General features: G+C 60.5%; 1 protein-coding gene across 3 annotated transcripts; it reads right to left on the reverse strand.

Moving 5' to 3' along the window:
* TTLL8 (tubulin tyrosine ligase like 8) lies at window positions 1-25,844 on the reverse strand. 3 transcript variants are annotated; one of them, XM_070411327.1, is made up of 14 exons: window positions 25,128-25,844; window positions 23,751-23,864; window positions 18,598-18,680; window positions 16,063-16,201; window positions 15,611-15,684; window positions 14,728-14,856; window positions 13,065-13,179; window positions 11,752-11,877; window positions 8,808-8,991; window positions 7,594-7,742; window positions 5,413-5,653; window positions 3,911-4,346; window positions 3,245-3,463; window positions 1-289 (listed from the first exon to the last, which is right to left on the reverse strand). In XM_070411327.1, exons 2-14 carry the CDS (start codon window positions 23,818-23,820, stop codon window positions 284-286), a joined length of 1,971 nt encoding a protein of 656 aa, XP_070267428.1. In that variant the 5' UTR covers window positions 23,821-23,864; window positions 25,128-25,844; the 3' UTR covers window positions 1-283. The 3 variants fall into 3 exon arrangements, with proteins under 3 accessions (XP_070267428.1, XP_070267429.1, XP_070267430.1); XM_070411328.1 differs by lacking the exon at window positions 25,128-25,844 and adding an exon at window positions 24,220-24,250; XM_070411329.1 differs by lacking the exon at window positions 23,751-23,864.
* Between the last annotated feature and the right edge of the window lie 344 nt (window positions 25,845-26,188).

Raw genomic sequence — 26,188 nt, forward strand, 5'->3', positions numbered from 1 at the left:
GTTTATTAACATACAGCTCATTTTCAAAATTTAAAAGCATCTCCAGAAATGAATAATTTTGGGGGTCAACACCTGTTTTCAAACTGATGACCCTCTGGCCCAGGCGCTGCTGGTAACGCGAAGCAGTGGAATCAAAACATCAAGAATAATTTCGCTTGGAATTTGTGCGCCCTCCACGCGTCAGCTGTTGCCCGTTTTGTATCATAAACTTTATCTTTTATGTGTCCCCATAAAAAAGTTAGTGGGTAAATTTTCTTTGGCTTCACCCATTATTTCAAATCAGTTAAACCTGAAAAGGAGTGAAAATTAAGTGAGTTACCAGCTGTTAACAGTGTGTGTACCACCCTGGCCAGTTGCTCAGTGGTTAGAGCGTCAGCCTGTGGACTGAAGGGTTTGGGTTTGATTCTTGGTCAAGGGCGTCTACCTGAGTTGCAGGCCTGATTCCCGCCCAGGTTGGGGCACGTGCAGGAGGCAGCCGATCGATGTGTCCCTCTCACATCGATGTTTCTCTCTCTCCTCCCTCCCTTCCACTCAGAGGAATCAATGGAAAAAATATTGGGTGAGGATTAACAACAACAACAAAAAGTGTGTATACATCTTTTGTCCCCCAAAACACACACTTTGAATAATTATATAGGCAGCGTTTGTACTTCAACTGTGTTTTCAAATCTCCAGTAGTATTTTAGGATGAATTTCCTTTGTTCAAAGCTTAGCTGGGCTAGAAAGAAAGAAACGTCAGTTGAGCTGCTACAGGGTGTGTACATCAAGCATGTCAAACTCGCGGCCCGTGGGCCACATGTGGCCCACAACGAATATTTTTGCGACCCAGACAATATAATGGCTTGTGAGAAATGTTTTAATAAAAATTTCGTAACTTAATTTTTACAATATCCTGTTATACATAATCGTTAATAACAAAGTACAACGTTCGCTAATCACTGACGACTATAATCGTGTTGCATTCATTTCCCTTATGCGCCTTACGCGCAGGCGCACCATTTCTCTCCACTAACACTAGCAGCGAATATTTTAGCAGCTGATGGCCACGTCATTAGTCTTGTACTGACTTGTTTGGTGTGTGCAACAGGAAATATTTCGCTTTCGGAGAACAAGAAAAATAGGTCAGTGTCTGGCAAGTTAATGTTTAAGAAAAAATATTAATGTTTATTAAAATGTCCTAGCCCTAACTGGTTTGGCTCAGTGGATAGAGCATCGGCCTGCGGACTCATGGGTTCCAGGTTCGATTCCAGTCAAGGGCATGTACTTTGGTTGCGGGCACATCCCCAGTAGGGGGTGTGCTGGAGGCAGCTGATTGATGTTTCTCTCTCATCAATGTTTCTAACTCTCTATCCCTCGCCCTTTCTCTCTGTAAAAATCAATAAAATATCTTTAAAAAATAAATTAATTTAAAAAATAAAATGTCCTATTATTTTATGTTAACAATGACTCATTTATTTCAGTCCTTTGTATTCAGCATGTCTCTATCAAAATAAACCTATGTTTCTATGAAAATTGAAGCTTTTGTCTTTTTGCAGCCCACATAAACTTAAACCTTGTTTATTTGGCCCGTGTTAGCCTTCGGGTTTGACATGCTTGGTGTACATGTTTTGGGACAGGCTGCATATGAGTCAGTTGCATTTAACTACCAACAGCAGCAGCGAGGGAATTTAGAGAAGTGACAACACGTGCAATAGTTCAGCGCATCAAGCAACCAAGAACAGATCTAACAAGAGACGTCTACTCCATTGGGAAAGTGACACAATTTGAAGGCCTAAGTAAATGGAGACATATATCATGTTCTGGGAAGGGAAACACAATTTCATTAGTTAATGTCCCCATGGCGAATCGATGGATTCAGTGCGAATCCAAACAAGTCTCAGTAGGGTTTTTGTGAAACTTGATTAAAACTGATTGTGACATTTACACAGAGGGAAGGAGGCCAAGAAGGACAGGGTCCTTACACGGATGAACAGGGGGGCGGCTCGGGCACTGAGGTGCCTAACAGACAGGAGACGAGAGTTCCCCAGTGGAGTGGGAGGGACCCTCCAGAACAGACCTGCACATGGACAAAAGTGGGGTGGGTGGGGGTGGGTTTCAATAAATAACTGGGGAAAAATCTTGTCGTTCTGGACGAAGGTAAAATGGGATCCCTACCTCACACCGTACAGGGCTGGACAGAAGTAGGTTTACAGTGTGAGTACGTGAAACAGAGCTAAACAGCTGCTGTAAGATCATGACGCGCCCACCTTGCTCCACACGAACAACTGTCCACCTCCTCTTGCCCACCCCTGTATACAAAAATCGACTCCAGACCCATGAGGGCTCATGTCAAGAGCAGAATTTGAAAGTATTAGTAAAATTTAGACCTTTGGGTCACACACATTCTCTGGGCCGCTGCTGTGTGCTGGGCACCATGGGGAGCAGTGGGGTGCCCACATGGCCTGGCCACCCCGAATGCCAGCTGCCTTGGGCTCTGAGCCCAGCTCCAGCACGGGCCCCAGGCCACGTGGGGTTGGCTCCTTCAGAAAACTGAACCCAAGCCCTGGCCGGTGTGGCTCAGTGGACAGAATGTCAGCCTGCGGACCAAAGGGTCCTGGGTTTGATTCCTGTCAAGGGCATGTACCTCGGTTGGGGCATGTGCACGAGGCAACCAATTGATGTGTTTCTCTCACACGGATGTTTCTGTCTCTCCCCCTCCCTTCCACTCTCTCTGAAAATCAATGGAAAAATATCCTCAGGTGAAGATTAACCAAAAAAAAAAGAAAGAAAAAGAAAAGGGAGCCTGAGAGCCCAGTGATGGTTCAGATCTCGACCCCAGTCCCCACTCACACTACACCCCTGAGACGGTTCGTCACCCCCCGCATCCTGTGCAGGAGACCCCACGCTCGGCCGCCCCTGAAACTTATGTGACAGAACCCCCACTTCCTGACAACCCGGCCAGGCCCGGGACGGGGCCAGGACACCCCAACCCCGGCTGGGAGCTCAGGCCAGCGGCAGCATCACAGAGGCTCCCTGCTCCAACCGCGGCCGCTGCCAGGCCCCGAGCAGCTGCGAGCCGACACCAGTGTGGGTGCCCACGGCCGGGCAGCTCCCACAGAGCGCCCCCCGCCTTCCCTGTGCCAGGCGCCCCGGTGGCAGGGGGTGCATCCCCGAGACTGCCGACTGGACGGGTGTTCGGGCCTCACTGTCTCCGTGTTGAGCCTTAGAAGCAGAAGACGCCCTCGGGAGGGGCTCCGGCACCCACCTTTCCGTATTTCAGCTTCAGGTGCTGCGGGAGGGCCCGGGGCCCGGGCGCCAGGTCGGGCATGGCCGTGGGGCCCCTCGCCTTCAGCGGCTGCGCGTCCCGGAGTGAGGGGGAGAATCTGAAGTGGGGGATGGGCGGCATTTGCTTCTTGCCTTTCCGCAGGCTGACGCCCTCCACGCAGAGGTCAGACCCGTAGACCGGCGGCAGGTCCACAGCAGACTGGGGGGGGCGAGGGGGCGAGGTCAGGAGCGCTGGCTGCCCTCCCCAGGGACCAGCGCCCCCTTTTCCCGGGCGGCCCATCAGGCATCAGGCCACAAGGGGAAGCACTAGTGACACTGCCCGATGCTGGCCGCCCGCCCTCCGGAGAGGCCTCGGTGCAGGGTCCACCCACAGAGCCAGCAGCCGGCACAGAGCCCCCTGCCCCCCATGGCCTGCGGAGGCCCCTGAGGGGGGGTGCGATTTCCCCGAAGAGAAGAGGGGGGCCCAGCAAGAGCCGGTAGGGGAGGACCCAGCGGCCATGGGTGCCCCACAAGCCCAGTGACCCCTTTGCTCGGCTGGCATGAGGGGCCAGCCAGCGGGGGCAGGGCCAGGCCCTGGGAGCACCCCGAGTTCGGAACCTGGGTCCCCTGCCCCCGCTGGCTGGGCAGCCGTGCCCGGGGCCCGCACCTGCTTCCACAGCAGCTCGAAGTTGCCGACGTCGCAGTTGCGGTCGCCCTTGCGGTCCAGCACCACCTTGATGGTGTCCTCCTGCACCTGTGCGCACAGCTGGGCCGTGACGGGCGTGGACGCGTGCATGGTGGGGCTGGAGTTGATCTCGATCAGCCAGGGCTTGAAGTCGTGCCCCAGGATGAAGTCGGCGCCGTAGAGCTCGAAGCTGCTCTTGCGCGGCTCCACGTGGTCCTGGGCCACCTTCATGGTGTTGGCGATGGCCTGCTTCATGGCGGGGTAGATGACGCTGCCCCACACCGAGCCGCGGCCGCGCTTCTGCAGGTACTCCTGAAAGCGCGCGCTGGTCCACATGTTGTGGTAGGGCAGCAGCGGGCTGCGGCCCTTGTCAATCTTCAGGTGCTTCTGGATGGAGTTGTTGCAGAGGTGGATGGCCCTGCAAGGCCAGGCCACGGTCAGGGCCGCCCCCCGAGGCCCAACCCAGCCCCCGCCCCCAAACCCACACCCAGCTCCACCCGGGGCCCCGCCCCCTGGCACCAGGTGGCTGCAGGAGGGACACCAACAGCTCCCCGTCCTGCCTGGGGGACCACAGACTGCACCAGGGCCAGGTCAGAAGCCCATGCCGGGCCGGCGTGGCTCAGGGGCTGACCTAGGAACCAGGAGGTCAAGGTTCGATTCCCGGTCAGGGCACAGGCCCGGGGTGCAGGCTTGAACCCCAGTGTGGGGCGTGCAGGAGGCAGCCAATCTGTGATTCTCTCTCATCCTTGATGTTTCTATCTCTCTCTCCCATCCCCTTCCTCTCTGACATCAATAAAAATATATATATATTTTAAAAATCCCACCAGCCCGGGCCACCAACGAGGAACCTCCCGAGCCTCAGTTTCCCCACTGTCCACGGCAATAAGATGGGCCTTGAGGAGCTGGTCTGGGGAGAAAGATTCACCAACCTTTCGGGTTCGTTCACTTAGACTCGGGCCTTGTTCTAAACAGAGTAACGTCTCTGGGAACCCTGAACCCCAGGGGTGCTCTCGAGGTCACGTCCATGCATGTGTGTCTGGGATTCCCACCTGGTGCTGGCACCGGGCCCGCCCCCGCCCTCGCCCCCATGGCCGTGGGTAAGTTTTACTCCGTGAGACACAAGAGGGAGAAGAAAGAGACTCAGGCACACGGAAGAGTCTGGAAGCTGCCCTACCGCAGGTGTTAGGGTGACGGACCCTCGGGGCTCACCCCGTCTGGCAGGGCCACGCCTGCGCAGAAATGATTTCAGGGACCCCCTTGCAGCCTGGGGTCCCAGATGGAGAAGCGGGGCGCAGGGACGGGGGTGGTGCTTCCGGGATTTTCTGAAGATTCACACTTCGTGGGCGTGCGGAGCGCTGGCTTTGGGGGGCAGGGGCCTGGGCCTCCCCTCTGTGCCTCACGTGGTGGGTGGTGGGCAACAGCGGACACAGCCTGGGCGCCCTGCCCGGGCCCCCCCTGACGGCGCGGAGCCGACGCCCACTGACCCGTCCAGGTCGTCCAGGGAGAAGCGCCGCGTGGAAAACCGCAGGTAGCTCTCCTTGTAGAACCAGATGGTCAGGGGGTTCCAGTCGGTGACCAGGAACCACTGCCGGATGTCGAACTTGGTGTCGTAGATGAGCAGCGGCGTCTCAATGTACTTCTGCACCACCCACTTGTCCTTGGCCAAGAGGCTGTCCGAGGCCACCAGCTCCAGAATCTCCTCCACGCGGTTCATGCACACGATGTCTGCAAGAGGCAGCGTGGCGGGGGTTGGGGGAGGGGAGGGAGCGCGAGGGCCAGGGGGAGGGGGTGGGGCGGGCTCTGACCTCAGGTCCAGCCTGCAGCCGGTGCAGCCCCAGGGCTGCAGGGAGGACGTGAGGTGGGGAGGGAGAGGTGGACAGAGGCCCTCTGGGAAGGCGGCCAGGGAGTGGCGGGTATGGCTGGACAGGGGAGCAGGGCCGGCTCTGGGAAGCCAGCAGGCAGGGGCGTGGGCTGCTCCGCCAACTGGGAGGGTCCAGGGAGGCCTCACGCCCACGGGTGACTAGACAAGGGGGGGCGGGCTGGGTGCACTGGTGCTCACCCCCACCTGGCCCTCCTCCACCCTGCAGGAGGGCTAGGGTTTCTCACTCTCACCCCCCAAAGTTAGGCCACGTGACTAGTCGTGAGCAGTGACATCTGAGCAGAAGTGACGTCACCGCTCCGGCTGCAGCATTTGCTGTCACCCACAGACCCTGTGCCCGCTTTCCCTGGCAACCCTGACGCCTGCAGCGAGTGGTGTCACACCGTAGAGGGCGGGGGACTTTGGTGGGCAGAGCCCCCCACACCACCCTCCCATGCCAAGCTGCATGGGCAACGGGCATGAGGAGGGATGAACTTGGTGAGGCTCATTCATGGCCTTGTTGAGAGCCACTGAGGTTTGGGGACTGTTTGTTACGCGGCACAACCTGGCCCATCCTGACTGATATGAGGGTGGAGGGGAGCTTTCCTCACAAGAACACGAGGCTGGTCTCCAGCTGCAGTAAGATGGGACCTTGCTGTCCTGAAGGAAAGGCTGGGACAAAGCCACCAGCAGTGGCGTGATGCTGAGCTGAGGGCAGGGAGGACTCAGAGGCGGGGACACAGCCAGTGACCAGGAGGAAAGTGGTGCTCTGGGGTCCTGACCAGTGAGTCTGTGGGTGTCCTGGGGGTGCAGCGGGAGAAGGTCTGGCCTGAGGGACGGGAGCAGGGAGCCACCAGCAGACAGCGCTGCCATCCAGAACTGTGGGCTTAGGACAGAGCCCATGCCTAGCACTGCTCCGGCCGGGAGAGAGAATGTTCCAGGACAGATGATGTTTAGGACAGAGTGCAGTAACATCAAATTAATTGATCTTTAAAAGTCACATAAAAATTAACCACTTGTGAATTTAAAACAATGACAACAAAAAAATAATTCAAGGGGCCAACAGAATCTCCAAATGAAAAGAAAAATATATTTAGAGGCTCAGGAAAATGAGAACATTATATAACAAATAAGAGGGTGCAGCTAAAGCCATATCCAGAGGAGATTTCATAGCCTTGTAGTTTCTTGTTGCACAAGAAATATTGAAAATAAATAATAAGCTTAGTGTTTAAGTCAGAGCCAAAAGGGGAAATGTCCCTTAAGGAACACTGAGGAAAAATGTAACCAAAAGTTGTTCTTTGGAAGCACAAATCTACCTTGAAATCTTATTTTTAAAAAAGAGAGAAAGAAGCACACAGCGCTGACCATTGGGAATAAGAAGGACATGGTCATGGCTGCGATGCGAGAAGATGAGGCATAAAACGGACACACAGTCACCGCGGACGAGGCTGACAAGATGCGCAGGGCCGCCCGAGCGCCTGGGCTTGAGGAGGGTTTTGAAGAGACCCGAGGAGTGGGCCCTGCTGCCCGAGGGCGGCCCTTCGTCCACTCAGCAGCGAGCAGGAGCCTGTTGCCAGGATCGTCCCATCAACAAGAAAACGGCAGACCCGTTGGACTTGGGAAGAGGAAGGAGCCTCCCAGTGAACGAGCAGAGCCCAGGGCAGAAGCCGGGAGGACGGTCCTGTTAGATGCCTGTTCCCGGGACCAGGGCTGCTGGGAGCCTGGGAGTCTGAGCCCATGGACCTGGTGCCCAGCCCACTCCTCACCCATGGAGGGCTGTCCCCGCAGCCATCCTCCCGGCACTCACCCCGGCCCCGGGACTTGGCCGCGGGCTTGACAATCCAGATGTTCCGAAGCCCGTCGATCTCCGTCTGCGGGCTCGCCGAGGCGATCCTGTTCAGCAGGGTCTGGCACTGCGAAAAGTGGTTTCTTGGATTGGAGATGAAGGCCTTGCCACTGCAAAAGGCAGAGAGCGTGGAGGGCCTCAGGGCGGCGCTGGGGCTCTGCGGCAGCGAGGCTGCTCCTGGCCGGGGGGCGTGGACACTGGGGCCCCGAATGTAGACCTGGCCCGGTAAAGGCTGCAGGGAGACTAAGGCGGGGCTCCTCTATGGGGCCCCAAGTCAGTGTGGCCCTTGCAGGCCCGTGTGTCCGGCGGGAGGGGGTGTCTGGGATGGCATTCCCCCCAGGGGGACCTCCTGGTGAAACGCCAACCTGGCCCGGCCGGGCAGCTCAGTGAGTGAGCCTTGACCTAGGAACCAGGAGGTCACGGTTCGATTCCCCGTCAGGGCACAGGCCCAGGTTGCGGGCTCGATCCCCAGTAGGGGGCGTGCAGGAGGCAGCCCATCCATGATTCTCTCTCATCATTGATGTTTCTCTCTCTCTCTTCCTCTCCCTTCTTCTCTGAAATAAATAAGAAATGTTTTTTTTAAATCAATAAAAACATTTTAAAAAATCAATATGTTTTGTAATTTTTGGGAGGTGAATCCTAAAAGTAAAAAATAAAAATGTGTAACTAAAAACCCAATGTAGGAGACGCAGTAAGATGACGGAGAGTACTCGATTAGGAGACCTCATTTAAGTAGCACGCAGTGAGCGGTGGCCGGCCGTTACACCCACTGCAACAAGTAGAAGAAAGAAGATTAGCCCCGGCCGGTGGCTCAGTGGTTAGAGCGTTGGCCACACAGAAGGGTCACAGATTCAATTCCTGGTCAAGGGCACGTGCCTGGGGTATAAGTTCAATCCCTGCCCCTGGTCGGGGCACATGTGGGAGGCAACTAATCCACCTGTTTCTGCCAATCGATGTCTCTCCCTCCCTCCCTGTCTCCCTCCTGCCACTCTCTCTAAAAATCAATGGAAAAAATATCCTCACTCCTCGGTGAGGATTACAATAAATAAATAAATAAATAAGTAACCCTCACTCCCGGACGGTGACCCTCACGCCCGGACGGTGACCCTCAATCCTGGACGGTGACCCCCAGGCGTCCCCGCGTCCCCACGCCCCTGCGCCCCGCGCGCTCTCACTGAATGAGGGCGTAGTACTGCTGGGTCAGCTCCTTCCACTGCTCCTCGGTCAGGTCCGTGGCGGCGTCCTTGGCAACGTCGATGTCCTCATGCTCCAGCTGCCCCAGGTAGGCCTGGCACACCTGGCACGCCATGTCCACCAGCTGCCCCGAGAGGCCCACCAGCTTCGAGTCGTTCTCGGGAGCTGAAACCAAGCGCAGGCACGTGGAGTGGCCCCGCCGCCCCGGTGCCACAGGCCGCGCTGGGGCCGCTTCTCAGGCGGCCACCTGGTGCCACACGGGTCTGGGCAGGTGCCCGCCCCCCCTCGGTCCTCCCACTGCTGGGCGCCCACACTGCGCGCCTGTGATGCCCGCGAGCCCACGGGGCAGCGAGGGCCCCAGAGCCTCGGCAGGTGGGCTCAGCACCTCACACGCATCTGGGCTCCTCCTCAGCCTCTTACTGTCCCTGGACCCCGGGGTCGAGATTGCCGCGGGGTCTCAGGAGGCCTGACCACAGGAGGGCTCCCCCCCCCCCCCCCCCCCGCAGGGGCCCGGCTGCCACCAACGCCGCAGGCCCAGGCAGGAGGTGGGGACTGTCCGCAAGGTGTGGGCAGGCCCTGAAACAGCTGCCCAACCCAGGGTTGGGCCCTGGGGAGGCATCGCGCCCGGAGGCAGCCTGGGGCGAAGAGCAGGCCCAGTGACTCAGGCCCAGCCCAGGCGCCGCCCCGCGGAGCCATCGTGTGCTTGGCGCAGAGGCTACAGCCGGCATCGAAAGCCCGTGCTGAGGTGAAAATTACAGCAAATGACTATTTTTTAAAGTGAAAAATGGCGCCTCAGGCTTCGGTCTGACACGAGGGGCTCAGAAGTCCCTGCTCCATGTCAACCACAAGCAAAGCCGAGAAACTGGGGGCCCACGTGGTTAGATCCTCAGAGCAGGGGGCCAGCGCAGCCGTCTCTGGAGCTGCAGCGCCCGGAGACCCGACGGCAGGACCAGCTGCTGGAGCTGGAGGCTCCGCGTGGGAACCCCTCACCTTTTCCACTTGTACCTCCAGGAGCTTGAATAGCAGAGCCCCCCCCCCCCCCCCCCCCCGTGCTGCTGGCCGGGGAGGGGACACAGCTGTGGTGAAACAGCCGCAGCTCCTGCCGGGGTCACCGAGCCCAGCAGCCTGGGTGGGGAGGACATGTTCCACGCCAGCCCTGAGGCCGCCCTGGGAGGCAGGCGGGTCCTCGTCCCGGGCCCAGGGCACTTGCCCCACAACCCGCGCCCTCACAACAGCCTGTCCCTGCTCCCCCTTCTGCCCAGGACACCGGGTCTGGCTTTTAACAGAAAACGACCAGACAGCCCTGGCCAGTGTGGCTCAGTGGATAGAGCATCGCTCTGCGGATTGAAGGGTTCCTGGTTCGATTCCTGGTCAGGGCACAGGCCCGGGTTGTGGGCTCGATCCCCAGTAGGGGGCGTGCAGGAGGCGGCTGATCCATGATTCCCTCTCATGTTTCTCTCTCTCTCCCTCTCCCTTCTTCTCTGAAATCAATAAAAATGTATTTTTTAAAAAGAATCTTAAGAAAATAATTTAACACTCCGGTGTGGGGTGAATTTCCCGCCAAAATATAAGATGGCGCGGGCAATTATTTAGGTTTCCCGCGCAAAATCAGGGATTTTTATGATACCTATTACCCCAATGGGTATGAAACGGTTCGCATACGCAGGTACCTATCTTTGTGAACGGCAAACAAACAAATATTTGGTAATACGCAGTTACAATCGGCCCGAGTTTACACGTTTCCCGCACTCCACCGCAAATCTATATGAACCGAGTTAAGACGGCTCCCGCGGAGTACGCGCAATTCACGCGAGCCGACTTAACTCGTTTCCCCCACTCCAAGTGTTAAAAAGCACACAGAGAAAACGACCATGTAGGCCAAAGGCAAGAGCACAGACTGAGGAGCCGGGAGCCAGAGTGGCAGCTGCAGGTGCCGTGAGGACGGGGCGAGCGCGGCAGGAGTCCGCCCCCTGCTGGCCGGAGCCGCCAATTCCTCACAGACGACCCGCGCCCTCGCCAGGCGCTCGGCCCTGCGCCTGGATTTATGTAAAAGAGGTGAAAACGCATCTTCACAAAAGCTGGCACCTGCGGTCATAACGGTCACAACTCGGGAGGCACCGAGACATGGTCCACAGGTGAGGGGTGCGCACACCGCGCCCCAAGCCCACGGGGGGGCGGGGGGGTGTGATCCAGAGACAGGAGACGAGCTCGAAGCCACAGACGGCGTGGAGGAGCCTCCGGTGCAGGTACCAGGGCAGAAGCCGCCGAGCCGTCTGCACCGTGTGACTCCGACTCCGGGGCGCGTGGAAAGGCGCCGCTGTGGAAACCGTGGTTGGCGGGGGGCGGGGACGGGGGGGCAGGCAGAGCCAGAGCAGTTGCGGCCGTGAAACCACCGTGTGCACCGTGGAGATGGACCGGGGGTGACCCCAACGCAAACTATGGACTTGGGGTGACAATGACGTGTCCGTACGGGTTCAGCGATCGCACCCGACACCCCTCACGGATGGTGGGGGCCCCGGCAGGGTCGGGGGGAGTATGAGACGCTGCCCTTCCCCTCAGTGCTGCTGGGAACCTAAACCTGCTTCACTGCCCGGCCAGCGCGGCTCAGGGTCGAGCGTCGGCCTCGGAACCAGGAGGTCCCGGTTGATTCCCGGTCGGGGCACAGGCCCAGGTTGCGGCTCGAGCCCGTGTGGGGCGTGCGGGGCGGGGGCAGCTGTCGATGATTCTCTCATCGTTGATGTTTCTCTCTCTCTCCCCCTCTCCCTTCCTCTCTGAAATCAATAAAAATGTATTTTTAAAAACTGCTTCATTCACATGAACCAGCACCAAACCCTCACTTGGGTCTTTAGGCCCCGCTGGCACCCGGAGCACACGCCTCCCGGGAGTGTGGGAACAGAGTGGGGTCAGGGGTCAGGGGTCACTCACCTTTCTGGCTGCCGGGGTCCGCGTCCTGGGCCTCCTTGGGTCTGCTCTGGGTGTGGCTCTTGGGGCAGTGCTGGTGGCTGACCACCCACTTGAGGATGCTGGAGGCCGCCGTGCGCCGGAAGTCATCTGCAAAGGCACCGAGGCCTCGCCCCCTCTGCCCACGCTGGGCCCGGGGACCTGGGCCCGTGCCAGCTGCCCCAGCCCAGGGGTCCCACAGCCCCCCGGGGGCAGGCACATGCCCCCACCTCACAGCCCCCCGCCCCCGCTCTGCAGAGGGGCTCCTAGCCCACCTGGCGAGGCCCAGAGGCAGAAGCCACGGCCCCACCTGCCCCCCAGGACCGAGGTCCAGGAGCCCCACCACCTCCCCCTGCTCCAGGCTCTCAGCCCTGCCCCCGAGGGCTCCTCCCGGACAGCCCTGCACGTGTGGCCCACCCAGCACAGCAGGCAGCTCTCCCGCTGCCCCCCCCCCCTCCCAGGCGCTACCCTGTGCCTTCCTGGGGTCCGCAGATTCCAGCACCTTCTTGCCCAAACTGCTCCTTTCACCCCTCAGTGGAGGCCGCCCCTGCCCACCTGCCACCTGCCCACCCAGCAGCTGCTGCCGCCCACGAGCTCTGAGAGCCTGAGCTCCCCTGGCTGCTCCCCCACAGCCCAGGGCCGCCAAAGCCCAGGCCTCCTCCTCCTCCAGAACAAATGCCCTGAGCCCTACACTACCCTGCTCTCTGCCTGCTCCCAGCTGGCCGGCCCCCTCGGCCCCTCTCGCCTGCCCGGCCCTCCAGGGCTCCACCAGGCCCCTCCAGGCTACCTTGCCCCGTCACACTGCCTGGGCATCTGCTCCCGGTGGGCCGGGTAGGTGAGGGCACAGGCAGGGGTGCCGGGCAGGTGCCACATCTCCATGGCCCCAGGCCGGGTGCTCAGGAAACACGGTCACTCCTCAGACCCGACCCCACCTGCCCTGACCACCTTCTCTCTCCTGTGGCCTCTCGGCAGGTCGACCAGGAGCCCCTTCATCCTGGACCAGAGCCCGTGGGCCCCAGGTGGTCCCAGCGCCGTCCCCAGACCAGGCGGCCGCTCCGAGCACACTCAGCCCCGTGGCCTCCGCCAGCCCCCTTGCCCACGCTGCCCGCGGACGTGTCTGGAGGGCCTCGCCACGTGCACAGAGCTGAGCCTCCGGTCGGGGTGGGGCAGACGCTCCGCCAACTCCTGGCCCAGACTCGGCCCTCAGCCACGGCCGTCCACGGCCCCCCCGAAGACCCGCAGCCCGAAGCAGGGAGGTCCTGTGGGTCCCGGTCCGGGCGCACAGGCCAGCTACCTACCCAGGAACTCCTGCTTCTCACTGTCGGAGCCCAGGCCGTAGCAGCGCGGGAAGAAGGCATCGGGGTTGGCCTGGGCGTACCAGGGCAGGCTCCTCATGTTCAGGCACAGCCCGATCTCCAGAGAGAGCGGAGAGTCAGGTGCCACCCTCCCCACCGCCTTCCGCCCGCCCGCCCCCTCCCCGCACCTGCAGAACGCCCCCCAACAGCCCCGCCCACCCTGGCCAGCGGGGCCCTGGGCCTCCGGCTCATCCTCCCGGCAGGGACCACCCGAGGGCACAGGCAGTGGGGCAGGTGGGAGGGCTACCACAGCCGTACGCACACTCGGCCTCGGGGACACCATCTGTGGTTCCAGGGACCTGGGGGAACCTGCACCCGGGGCCCAGCTGCCGCCCATGTGGAAGGAAGCGGAGCCCCTCATGCCACTCGGCGGGGGTCTTTGCAGGGAGCCCAGCCTGACTGGGGCGCCCACAGTATCGCCCTCACTGCACAGGAGGCCATGCCCTGAGCCTTGGGAGGACGCAGGGGGCTGGACCCCCACACAGAGCCACGGGCAGCGTGGCCTTGTCCCCCCTCCTGTGTCGTCCTTGCCTGTTGAGGGGATGGCCCCTCGTCAGGGAAGCCCTCTACCCACCTCACCCAGCGGGACCTGCAGGCCCCTCCCCTGAGCCGGAGCCCAAGGCAAGTGCGGGACAGCCCCCCTGTAGGAGGGGCCGTGGGGCTGGAGGGTGAGGGAGGACGTGATGGGCGTGCAGGCTGTGTCCCCGTCCCTTGCAGAGCCCGTCACTGTCCCTGTAGCTACAGGTCACCACGCAGGTGAGGGGGGCCACCCCTCCCGGACCAGAGCCCCTCCCGGACCCAGAGCCAGGGTCCAGCCCGCCTCAGACTCGGGCTGTGAACCCACAGGAGGCGCTTCTGTGGCCTCAGGGTCACCCAGGGACACGGAGAGGGGCACCCGGGGACACAGAGAGGGGCACCCGGGGACACAGAGAAGGTCACCCGGGGACACAGTGAGGGTCACCCGGGGACACGGAGAGGGGCACCCGGGGACACAGTGAGGGTCACCCGGGGACACGGAGAGGGGCACCCGGGGACACGGAGAGGGTCACCCAGGGACACGGAGAGGGGCACCCGGGGACACAGTGAGGGGCACCCGGGGACACAGAGAGGGGCACCCGGGGACACAGTGAGGGGCACCCGGGGACACAGTGAGGGGCACCCGGGGACACAGAGAGGGGCACCCGGGGACACAGTGAGGGGCACCCAGGGACACAGAGAGGGTCACCCGGGGACACAGTGAGGGGCACCCGGGGACACAGAGAGGGGCACGGGGGGGGGGGGGGGCGCTGGGGGTCAGGTGGTGGGTCCGGAGGTGCTTGCAACTGTGGACACTGGCACAGTGTGGTGTTTGCTGGGGTGGCGGGAGGAGCCCGAGGCGAACCCCAAGGTGACTGGTCACGTGTGCTCCCCTCCCCCCACGCCCCATGATGCCCCGCCCCCCGCGATGCCCCGCCTACCCCGGTGCCCCGCCCCTCCCCGGTGTCCCGCCCCCGCGGTGTCCCGCCCCCCGCGATGCCACGCCTACCCCGGTGCCCCGCCCCCACGGTGTCCCGCCCCCGCGATGCCCCGCCCACCCCAGTGCCCCGCCCCCGGTGCCCGCCCTCACCTTGGTGGTGAAGGACGCCGTCCTGCCGAAGTGGTTCAGCATCTGGTCGCCGCTCAGGCTGTGGTAGTCGATGGAGTCCCTTTTGATCGTCCAGAGGAAGTAGGGGATCTCGTTTCGCACCAACCTGGACTGGCAGGAGGCCTCCATCAGGACCCGCATCTGGCCCCGCGGCCTTGGACAAAGTCCACCCCCCCATCACACCCGCTCCGGGGCCACCGTGCGCTGCGGGGACGGGGCGCGGGGGGGGGGGGGGGGGACGGGGGGGGGGAGCGCCGTGGCCCAGGGTCCTGCTCCTCGCAGGTCTAATGTAATCAAGTGTCCGTTTCTCCCGGCGAACGCTTGTGGCCTCGTTTTAAGTCTGTCCCTCCCCCGAGTCCCGCATGAGGGCCCTGGCGTCTCCGCACCGGCTACCAGGACCCGCACTGCGGGCTGAGCTGCCCCCCAACCCCCGGCCCAATCTAGGTCACCAGCTGGGCTGTCTGGGGTTCAGCTCTGCTCAGTGGTCAGTGTGCAGCCAGCAGAGTGAGGGCACCTTCTCCTGCCCGCTCCTCGCGGCATTTCCAGTCACAGACACAGCCTGTCGGCTCACACATGGGCACACAGGACACACATGCTTACGCACACCAGGTGCACATACTTACACATGCATGTGCTCACACACGTACACATGCACACGCATATGCTCTCATACGTGCACACATATGCGTGAGCTCAGGCACATGGGTGTACACACATGCACACATGGGTATCCTGCAGCGTGTCACCCGGCTGTGGGCTGTCTGACCCCCCCGGCTCTGCAGCGGCTGTGTCGTCCCCCCCCCCCGCCCGCCCCCAATGCCATGGCTGCGGCCGGGTCCCCCAGGGCCTCGCGCAGGGGACCTACCATCACGTCGTGGATGTCGTCCGCTTCCTCGAGGGCCGCTTCCTGGCTTTCTTTGCTTTCAGGACGTTTACTTTCTGCAAATACAACATGGGGGCATCCACGCGTCACTCGCTTCAGGCTGCCACGGCGGCCAGACGGCCCCTGACCGCCCAGCAGCCTCGTCTGCAGGGTCCTGGCTGGAGCAGGGGCAGGGCCCGAGCGGGGGGGCGGGGAGGGGGCAGGTGGTGGTGTGGGTCTCGAGGCCCCTCTGTGAGCTGAGGCGGAGGAGAGATGGTCAGGGCGATGCGCTGAGATGTGGCCAGACCCGGGCTTGGGAGCGCTCGCCGGCGGGTGCCTGTGCGGGAGGCCGCACGGGGAGGCGGGGCCTCTGCCTTCGAGGGAGGCCCAAGTCCCAGGACCCGGGGCCTCGAGACAGACACACGCACACGAGGGACGAGGGCTTCGATATCTACCAGCGGCCCCTTCGCCGTCGCCGTCGGCGCTGACAGAGATCCGGGGCAGGAAGTGCAGCTTCTTCTCCACCCAGCCCTTCCTGCGCAGCAGCGCCCGCACCACGGGGTAGTGCCCGTGGATGGAGAAGATCTTCTTGTCCTCGAATGAGAGCACAGAGTCAGCGACGGGAACAGCGCACGCTCGTCCCGCGGGAGCAGTTTTCTTTTAAAAATATGTTTGCACTGATTTCAGAGAGGAAGGGAGGAGAGAGCGAGACATCAGTGATGAGAACCGCCGATCAGCTGCCTGCTGCACGCCCCCTGCTGGGGACCGAGCCCGCAACCCGGGCCTGTGCCCGTGACTGGAATTGAACCCAGGACCCTTCACTCCATATGCTGATGCTCTATCCACTGAGCAACACCAGCTAGGGCAGGAAGTGCAATTTTTAAAAGCAATCAGTCCAGCCCTGGCCGGCTTGGCTCAGTGGGTAGAGCGTCGGCCTGCGGACCGAAGGGTCCCGGGTTCGATTCCAGACAAGAGCACGTACCTCGGTTGCAGGCTCCTCCCCAGCCTGGGGCCTGGTTGGGGCACGTGCACGAGGCAACCCATCAATGTGTCTCTCTCACATCAATATTTCTCTGTCTTCCCCTCTCCCTTCCACTCTCTCTAAAAATCAATGGAAAAATATCCTCAGGTGAGGATTAAAAGAGGTCACATGAACATCGCTAGAGTAAAGACAATTTTTTAATAATTGAGAGAAAAGAGTCGGCCCCGCAGAACGATGCGTCTGTGTGCACCTGTTGACAGGGCGGCACGTTATCTGCAGCGAAAATGGACAGAATGGAAGAGCAGACACATCCACAGCGTAACAGGGTGCTAACACGCTTCTCCCCGTGGCTGATGGGACACAGACAGAAGCTCAGTGTGGCCGCAGGACTGAACAAACAGGAGACTCCGCCCGAGGGTGTGAAGCCAGCAGTCACACCACCTTCTGCCCACATTCACCAGACACAGGCACAGAGCATCTCAGGATTCACGCAGACCACATGCTCAGCCACAACGCACCCTGCTGAGGAGTCAGTGACAGACCGACTGGGAAGAGTGCAGACACTCGCACGCGGCTTGTCAGCTGCCCGTGACCAGGGAGGAAGGAATCACCCTAATATATAAAGAGCCAGGGTCCGCCATGACCTAAACACCCAGACGGACGACCGAACACCAGCTTAGGGTCCCGGCCGGCGCGGCGGGAGTCAGTCCTGGGTCCCGGCTGCCCGCGGCACAGCCACGGGAGGGAACTGTGGGAACGGAGCCCTGCTGCGATTGGACTGGCCTCTGGGTCCCTCTCCCCCGGCCCACAGGCTCTGGGGAACCAGAGCGATGGGACTGCACCCTCCCCGAGGGGTCCCGGATTGTGAGAGGGTGCAGGCTGGGCTGAGAGACCGCCCCTGAGTGCACAAATTTTCGTGCACCAGGCCTCTAGTTTGGATTATAAAATACTTTCTACGGACTCGCAACAAAAATACTAGAAATGAGAGCTCGTGAAATGCAGCCAACGCGGTGCTCTGAGGGCGCCTGTAGTCTGGGGTGTTCACGTGTTTGCGGGCTGCAGGGGGAAACTGAGTCATGAGCTGCTCTGGTTCTGTTTCTATGAAATCCCTGAAAGGCAGTGACGGTGGTTCCAGAAGGCACGGCTGCGGTGGCAAGGATTTGAGGGGGGGCAGCTTCCAAGGGTGACGGACGGCTCCTCATCTCAGGTCTGTGGGGGCTGCTGCCTGGCCACACGTGTCATGTGTGTCCTGGTTCCCTCCCCAGGTGCATGGCGAGCCGTGCAGCTGGGTGACTAGGTGTGTGCTGTGCTTCAGGAGAAACAGCTGAGCACAGGCTCACGTAGCCACGTGCCGGGTCCCTCGGGCTCCCGGGCTCCACCTTCGGCGCAAGGACAGAAACGGTGGCGTCTGTCCTCACCGTGTCCCCGAGAGGGGCCTGGGGAGCAGGGGCCGGCACACGGGGCTCCGGGTCATCACGAGCCTGTCCCTGACACAGAACCCTGGCCCGGAAGTGTGCCCAGGGCCTGAGGCCGCGTGGCGGGACCTGGGACAGGCTTCCACGCCTCATATGTCTGCACGTCCACAATCTTGAGAGTATTTCCAGCGTCCAGCTGAAATAAAAGGTAACTCTAGCCCTGGCTGGTGTTGCTCAGTGGATAGAGCATTGGCCTGCGGACTGAAGGGCCCCAGGTTCTATTCCTGGTCAAGGGCACCTGCCTGGGTTGCGGGCTCGAGTCTCAGTAGGGGGCGTGCAGGAGGCAGTCCATCAATGATTCTCTCTCACCATTGATGTTTCTCTCTCTCTCTCCCTGTCCCTTCCTCTCTGAAATAAATTTAAAATTTTTTTAAAGTAACTCTAACGCAAGCTTCCACGTGGGGACCAGGCCTTGGGGGCCAGGGACCAAGGCCGGCCGGGAGGGGGTGCTGAGTGTCAGAGCTCTGGACTCACTCCCCAAATTCCGTATTTAAAAGGCGGCCCCTCCCCACCAAGTCCCCAGGAGCATTTACCTTGATTGCCTTTTCCGTCAGCTGTCTCGCCATTTTGTATCTGTCCAGTTTGGGGGAGGCAGATGAGTCTCCTCGTTTTAATTCTGCAAAAGAGAGAGCAGATATGGAGGCAAATGGGCGCCCTCACCACGGAGACACCAGGCGGGTTCACAGAGGCCCAGCTGCCCACAGCCCTGCCCCAGTCTGTCCTCGATTCAGGACGGACCCAGGAGCCCCACAGCCCTGAGCAGCAGGTGCAGCCCCACTTCTGCCCCCAGCCTCTAGCTCTCACCTCCAGCCCCCTCTCCAGGCTGCAACCCCTCCCCACGCTCCCCCACAGCTCAGCCTCGAGACACCGTCTTTCCTCACAGGGTCCCCCAGCGCTGCCCTGACCTGGGCCAGCCCTGCCTGAGACCAGCCCCCCTCGGCTCCTTCCTGTGACCCCGGCCACGAGCCACCGTGAGTTTCATAGTAAACACCTTCAACATGAAAATGAACACCTCCCCCTGCACCCTCCCCATCCTGCCCCTGCCTCTCCGCGGCCCCCTCTCCACCCGTCTGCGGGGCTCCACCAGACACGCTCACGCTAAGTCACGCATGCACAGGCTGGCCCCGCCACGCCCTGGGGCCTGGCAGCTCCTCCTCATGGCAGCCCCTTTCCCTCCCCCCTAACCAAGGGGGAGCCCAGGCCCGACCCCAGACCTCTGTGCTTGGTCCATGCCCTCGGCCACCTCTTCCTGGCGGTGGCTTTAAATCCCCCTGGACAGTGCCCAGGAGTGTACGCACCCCCTGCACCCACCGTCCCTGCTGGCCAAGGTGCACCGCAGACCCCCCACCTGCTCCTCCTGGGGCCCCCTCCACCCTGGGTCCCAGAGCCCCACGTCCACATGGCCGGCTGCCTCAGACCCCAGCCCTGAAGCCCTGCCACATGGAGCGAGGGACCCACGGCCCCGCCGGGCACCACACACAGAACTGATCTGAGGCGTCCGGGCCTCCGTGAGGGAGCTGAGCCCGAGGCCCGGGAGGAGGCACGGAGCGGCCTGCAGAGTGCGGCCATCGGAGTGAAAGCCGGAGAGTGGGGCCTTGTCAGGGCTGACGTGTTCTGCTCCGTGACGGAAGCCAAGGTCCCTCCCAGGCTGGGAAACACACCGGCAAGCTCACATCTGGGCCCACAGGGCCTCGCTCCCTGATTCCATTTGTTCGACGCCTGCGCTGGGAACACCAGTCCATGCAGACAGAGCCGGGCGGGAGGGGGCGGGAGGAGGCGGGAGGGGAGCCGGCCGGTGCACACACCCAGCAGCTCGGTCCGCACACAGCCGGAGCTGCTGCGTCTTCAGTGACAGACAGACACGCCAGCGAAGGCGGGTGAGGACCGAGATCTGAACACGACGTCGACTTCGCCTCCAGCTCCACAGCCCCGGGCACGGTGACTCCGGGACACAGGACAGTGACCAACATTGTCCCTAGAGAAGATGACGCCCCCTGGTCCCAGCTCCGTTAGGTCAGGGATCGATAACAGAACCAAGTATCGGGCAGAAAGCCACCCCGTTAGCAAGCACGCGCCCCACAGCCCGCGGCCGAGGAAGCCATCGCGACAGAAAGCGGTGCGCGTGCTGACGAAATGGGACCCGAACGCCAACATCAGCTCTCGAGCCGCGAGGCTGCGTTCACCAAGGGAGTTTCCGCTGTGGGTGCGTCTATGGGGAAACAGTAAAGGCTGAGACCCAGAGAGGTGATGTGAGGAAGAACCAAGTAAACGCAAACCCCCCGGATAACAAGAAAATGTTTTTTAATTCGATAAAGAGAATCAACCAAGCCCAACGTTTAAGACTCATAAGATCAATAAACAATGGGAGATGCAAGTCATAAAAAAAAGGCATCAAAAAGCCATAACGACAGGAAACCCCTTACTCAGATGCTTACAAACTGAGAGGCTATTATGAACTTCAGGGCAATAAACTAGGAATTTAGAAAAAATGGGCTGTTGTTAGAATCAAGGGCAAATGGAGGCCGGCCTTGGAAATACCTGAGCAGACCAAACCGGGTTAGTCATCCCAGCAGAAGCCAACGCACGACGGGTTCAGGGCAGCTGCCCACAATGTGCCCTGCGATGTGCTGATTATTATGAGTTAAATTACTTAGGAATCAGCGGACTCATCGAGTCCACTCCTGGGAACAGATCCGAAAGCCCCCAGCATACTAATTCGAAAGAACACATGCATCTCTATGTTCACAGCAGCTTCATTTACAAAAGCCAAGGTCTAGAGGCAGCCCAAGTGCCCATCAGCAGACGGAGACGAGTGGGTAAAGAGCCGTGTACATCCACACGGCGGAACACTAAGCAGCCGTAAGAAAGAAGGGACTCTTACCTCTAGCGACAGCACGGACGGACCTGGAGAATGCTGTGCTGAGTGAAATAAGCCAGTCAGAGAAAAAGAGACACCCAATGGTGTCACTTACATGTGGAATCTAATGAACAAAGTAAACAAACAAAATAGAAGCAGACTCACAGATGCAGAGAGCAGACCGACAGCAGTCAGAGGGGAGGTGGGTTTCGGGCTGGGTGAAAAGGGTGAAGGGATTAAGGGGGGAAATTCATAGCCAGACAACAGTGTGGTGGTTACCAGAGGGAGAGGGGGTGGAGGAAGGAGGAGGGGGTGAAGAGGGGTCCATGGTGAGGGCAGGAGACTCGGCCTGGGGTAGTGAACACACAACACAATATACACAGGACGAATCACAGAACTGTGCCCCTGGAACCTGTGTAACTTTATTAACCAATGTCACCCCAATTTCAAAAAGAAACAGCCGGTGTCAGAGGGACCCCGACCCCTTTGATGCCCCCCCACAAGCAGGTAATAAATCTCCCGCATGCCAGGTGCCCCCCCCAGACACGGGGGGTTCGGGGCTGAGAATCAAACTAGAAATTAACAACAAAAAAGGCAACTAGAAATTGCTAAACGTTCAAGAAGTAAGCGGCCCGCTTTTATTTTATTTAAGAAGCGCATGTTACATATGTATTTGTTGTTGTGGTTGTTAATCCTCCCCCGAGGATGTTTTCCCATTGATTTCCAGGGAGAGGGGGAGAGAGGGAAAGACAGAGAGAAACATCGATGTGAGAGAAACACATTGATTGGTTGACTCCTGCACGAGCCCTGGGCCTGCAACCCAGGCACGTGCCCTTGACCGGAATCGAACCCGGGACCCTTTGGTCTGCAGGTCGACGCTCTATCCACTGAGCCAAACCGGCCAGGGCAGCAGCCCTCTTTTAAAATAAAACATGAATCAAAGCCAATTTCAAAATGATCTGACTTAAATGAGAACGAGAATGTGACCTGTCAGAGCACTGCAATGCAGCCGCGTGGTGACTGGGGGAAGGGTCCCGATTTCAGTGCGTGAGTTAGAAAAGAAAACAAACTGAACATTGTCTAAGCTGCCATCTCCAGAGGCTTGAAAGAGGCCGATTAAACAAGAAGAAGGTGGCAGCTCAGCAACAATAGAAAGAAGGTAAGGCTTCCATGAAATGGAAAGCAGGTGCACTCTAGAGAAAACAGGCAAAACCCAAAGTGGGATCTTTGAAGCGTTTTTTAACGGATCAACCTCTCCACGGGCTGGTCAAGAAGAAGGGGACCCGGATTACCAGCAGCAAGAGTGGGAAGGGGCGGCAGGACTGACGCACGAGATTAAAACGATGATACGACCCTACGAGCATCCGCACGCCAGGAACTTGACAGCTCACGCCAAACGGGCATTTTCCTTGAAAGACACGGCTCCACCAAACTGACATAATAGGAATCTGGACGGGCCTATTTCTGTTAAAGAAATTCCCAAGTGAAACAAGGTCTAGGTGGCATCACAGGTCAATTTTCCCAAATACTTAAGGGAAAAAATATATATAAGGAAGAAAAAAGCAGCCAAAAAAAGAAAAACAATTAAAAATTTTAAGAAATCTTATATAAAGCCTTTCATTGAATGGGAAAACCAGGCTCTTTTCAACTCTTTTCATGAAGCCATAAGTTTAACACCCAAACCTGTCAGGAATGTTACAAGAAAGGAACAGTAAAGGCCGATCTCACTCAGAAGAAGAGGCTCGAGTCCTGCCTGAGTGGCTCAGTTGGTTGAGCATCGTCCGGGGCTCAGGGCTGGATCCTCAGTAGGGGGCGTGCAGGAGGCAGCCGATGTATGTTTCGCACATCAATGTTTCTTTCTCTCTCTCCCTCCCCCTTCCTCTCTCTCTCAAAAAAAAAATAATAATAATAATAAACGTAAACAAAAAAAAATTTTAGTCAAATCCAGCGACATATGAAACAAAACAGCAGGACCGTGTGGAGTTTAGTCCGAGTACAAAGTTGATTTAATATTTGACAATCCCTCCACGTAACCCACCACACTCACAGCCGAAGGACAAATCTATGTATTGCCATCTCAATGGATGCAGCGGACAGTGTGTGGTAAAATGCCAGAGCTGTTCGTTTGAAATCTCAGTAAACCAGGTACAAAAGGGAACCGCCTTTAACGTGTGCAGCCATGTCACCCTTCGTGGTGAAACTCAGCACTTTCCTTCTGCGCTTGGGAAAAAACAGCAACAAAAAGATGTCCACTCTCCCACCTGCATTCAACATTATACGGAAAGAGCTGGCCAAAGCAATAATGCAAGAAAAGGAAATAAAGTGATAAAGATGAGTGTGCACAAGTCTAAAGGAATCTATTCACTATTGTAACTCGTAGGTGTGTTTAGGAACGTCACCAAATTCCAAGTCAGTAAAATGAAATCAGTTGTTTTTCTAAACACACCAGAACCGCTTAGAGAGTGAAACGTTAACACGTCACCGACAACAGCGTTAGAAAGGGTCTTGCGTCCTGCACCTGAAACCACCAGGCTGAATGGTCCTGGGCGGGAAGAGCCCCTGTTGGGATGTGAATTCTCGCCCAGACGGACCCATAGAGTCTGTGCGTGTGCAAACCAACCATCGACACCAGCATTTGCAGGGCAGAGCCACAGCCCACGGAGCCCAACAGGCCTCCAAGAACAGCCAGGAGACCGGGATGGGACGGACTGACCGCCAAGCCCTGGGAGGACCACAGGGCAGGCCCACGGAGCAGATGGAGAAACACCAGCGGGTCTGATTTCCACAGAAACACGGGGCACAGGGGCGGCGGCGGGCGGCAATACTGACTGTTTTCTTCTCTCCAGTCTCCTTCCGAGGAGGAGGCCGACAGGAGCCGCTTCCTCTCCCCGGGCTCCATCCCAGCCTCCGGCAGCTCTTCCTTCCTCCCTTCTGCTCTGGGCCCTGCAAGGAGGGGGGTGTCGGGGATGGATGGATGGATCCAAGCCCGAAGCAGGGGCAGGTGAGGCGGGGGGCAGGTCTGAAGTCGGGCAAACTGAAGGTTGGGAGCAGGTCTGGAGTAGGAGCAGGTCTGGGGCAGGTGTGGGCTGGGGAGGTGGGGGGTTGGGCAGGGTGGGGAGGGCAGGTGTGGGGAGGTGTGGGGAGGGCAGGTCTGGGCCGGGCAGGCCATTTCCAAGGGAGGCTTAGAATGCCCGGCGGGCGGGGCTGGAATTCTACCGGGAGGGCGGGGCGGGGGTCCGCGCGTGGGGCGGGGCGTGGAGTCCTGTGTGGGATCCGCGCGGCCGTGAGGGGCGCTCACCCGGGAGTGGTCCCGAGGCCCGAGCCGGGCCTCCACCCTCCGCACCGCCCAGCGCCCCGCGGTCGCCCGGGGAGACTGGCCGCTCGGCGCCTTGTGCAGAGGGGGGGCGCGGGGGGGCGGCGGGGGGCGCGGGCGCGGGCGGCGGAGGGCGGCGCGGGGCGTGGGGGCGCGCGGGCGGCGGAGCGCGGCGCGGGGCGTGGGGGGTGCGCGGGCGCGCGGGCGGCGTGGAGCGCGGGGCGCGGCTGCTGCGGGGGCGGCGGCGGGGCGGGCGGCGCGCGGGGCCGCCGGTGGGGGTGCCCCGGCGGGGCGTGGGGCTGGGCTCGGGGCTGCGATCCGCGGGGCTGCGGGGGCTGGCGGGGGAGCGGAGGCCGGGGCCGCGGGCGGCGCGCGCCATGGAGGCTCAGGGAGGAGGGTCCGCGTGTGACCTCGCCGCCCAGCCCGGATCCCGCGGTCCCGCCAGAGCGCGCGGTTGGGGTCACACAGGCGCACCCGTGGTCAGAGCCCCCCAAGTCACAAAGACCCGAGGGTCACAAGCGGTCCCGCCCCCCAAGGGCCAGCGGCGCTGGACGGGCTCCGCCCTGCCACCCGCGGCCCCACCCAGGCCGGTCTGGGCCTGCGCTCCAGGTCCCCCGGCAGGAGCCCGGTCCCCGCGGCCGGGCTTGGGGGCGCGGCGTCCCCCTCGTGGGGATGGGGGGGTGGCGGGGTGGCAGGGCAGCCCCGTCCCGCAGCGGCACCGAGCGGCTTGGGGGCCTAACCCCCCCTACCCCCCCCCTACCCCGTCACCCGAGGGGCGGCTGCGCCGGGAGTCCCTGCTCCCGAGTCCCGCCACCGCTCTGCTCCCGCATCTGCGCGGAGGGACAGACCCCCCCCCCCCCCCCCAGTGCCCACGTCGCGGTAACTTTCCGAACCTGGATGTCACTGTTCTCCGCTTTAACATCGTCTTTATTTCCTAGGTGGCTTCCTGAGACGCCTGCAAACCGAGGGTCCGCCTCCACTGGGTGGTGGGTCCGTGGGGGGACCCTGGCCTCTGCCCTGGGCTCTCGCCGCCTCCCTCCTGGCCTCGGGGTCACAGAATCAGGAATAAATCGAAGGCGGCGCCCCTCCATCGCGTCCTGGGTTTACTCTCGGCCTTTCAGGACCCGCAGGGATGTACCACAGGCACCTGCACCTGCTAACGGTCACTCCTCGGGCAGCATTAACTACAGCAAAGAAAATGAAACTGACCGAGAATTATAACCTTTTCAAACCCCACGCGGCCGGATTTCTCAAGTTCTCTCTCAACTAAAGTACGAGCCGCATGAAGCCCCCAGGCTCCCAGTTACGGCTCTAAGACTCTCTGGACCCCCACGAAGACCGGGCATCCCCTGGGCTGTCCCTGAGGCCCTGTCCCCACTCAGGGGCGTCCCCACCTGCCACCCCCTGGGAGCAGCAGGGAGGGGGTGGCTGGGTGGGGCCTGCGTGTGAGCAGGGAGAACCGCCTGGCCCCTCGCCCACCGGCCCGAGCCTCTGGAGCTCGCGGATAGCAGGGGGTGCCAGGGCAGCGGCTTTGATGACCCCTTGGCTGGCACGCTCCACCCGTCAGGTCTGACCTGCACCCTCCCCTCTGACCGTGATCTTGGCAGCTTGTCACCTGTGCTCAGACATGAGCAAGCAGGGCAGACCCTGAGCCCCCACCAGGCCCGCCCCTGTCCCGCCCCAGCCAGCCCTCGTCGCCCGGGCAACTGGTTCCTTCGTTCCCTGGCCCGGGCCTCTCCGCCAGCCCCTGGGACGCGGTGCATGGCCCTGAACTGAGACAGCGGGAGCCGAGCCTCCCAGCACGGCCTGCCCTTTCCCCCCTGGCACTGACGGACACGTAGCCTGAGAGCGACGTGCCGGCCTGGGCACAGCTCCGAACCTGAGCTGTGTCCCCCACGTGCTCCCGCCGTGGCATCTCCTGGTGCCACATCAGTTATTCTGATGACCCCAGGTG

This window comes from Myotis yumanensis, unplaced genomic scaffold (assembly GCF_028538775.1).
Source record: "Myotis yumanensis isolate MYYU_CA2020_CCGP unplaced genomic scaffold, mMyoYum1.0.hap1 SCAF_3, whole genome shotgun sequence".
Taxonomy (NCBI): Eukaryota; Metazoa; Chordata; class Mammalia; order Chiroptera; family Vespertilionidae; genus Myotis; species Myotis yumanensis.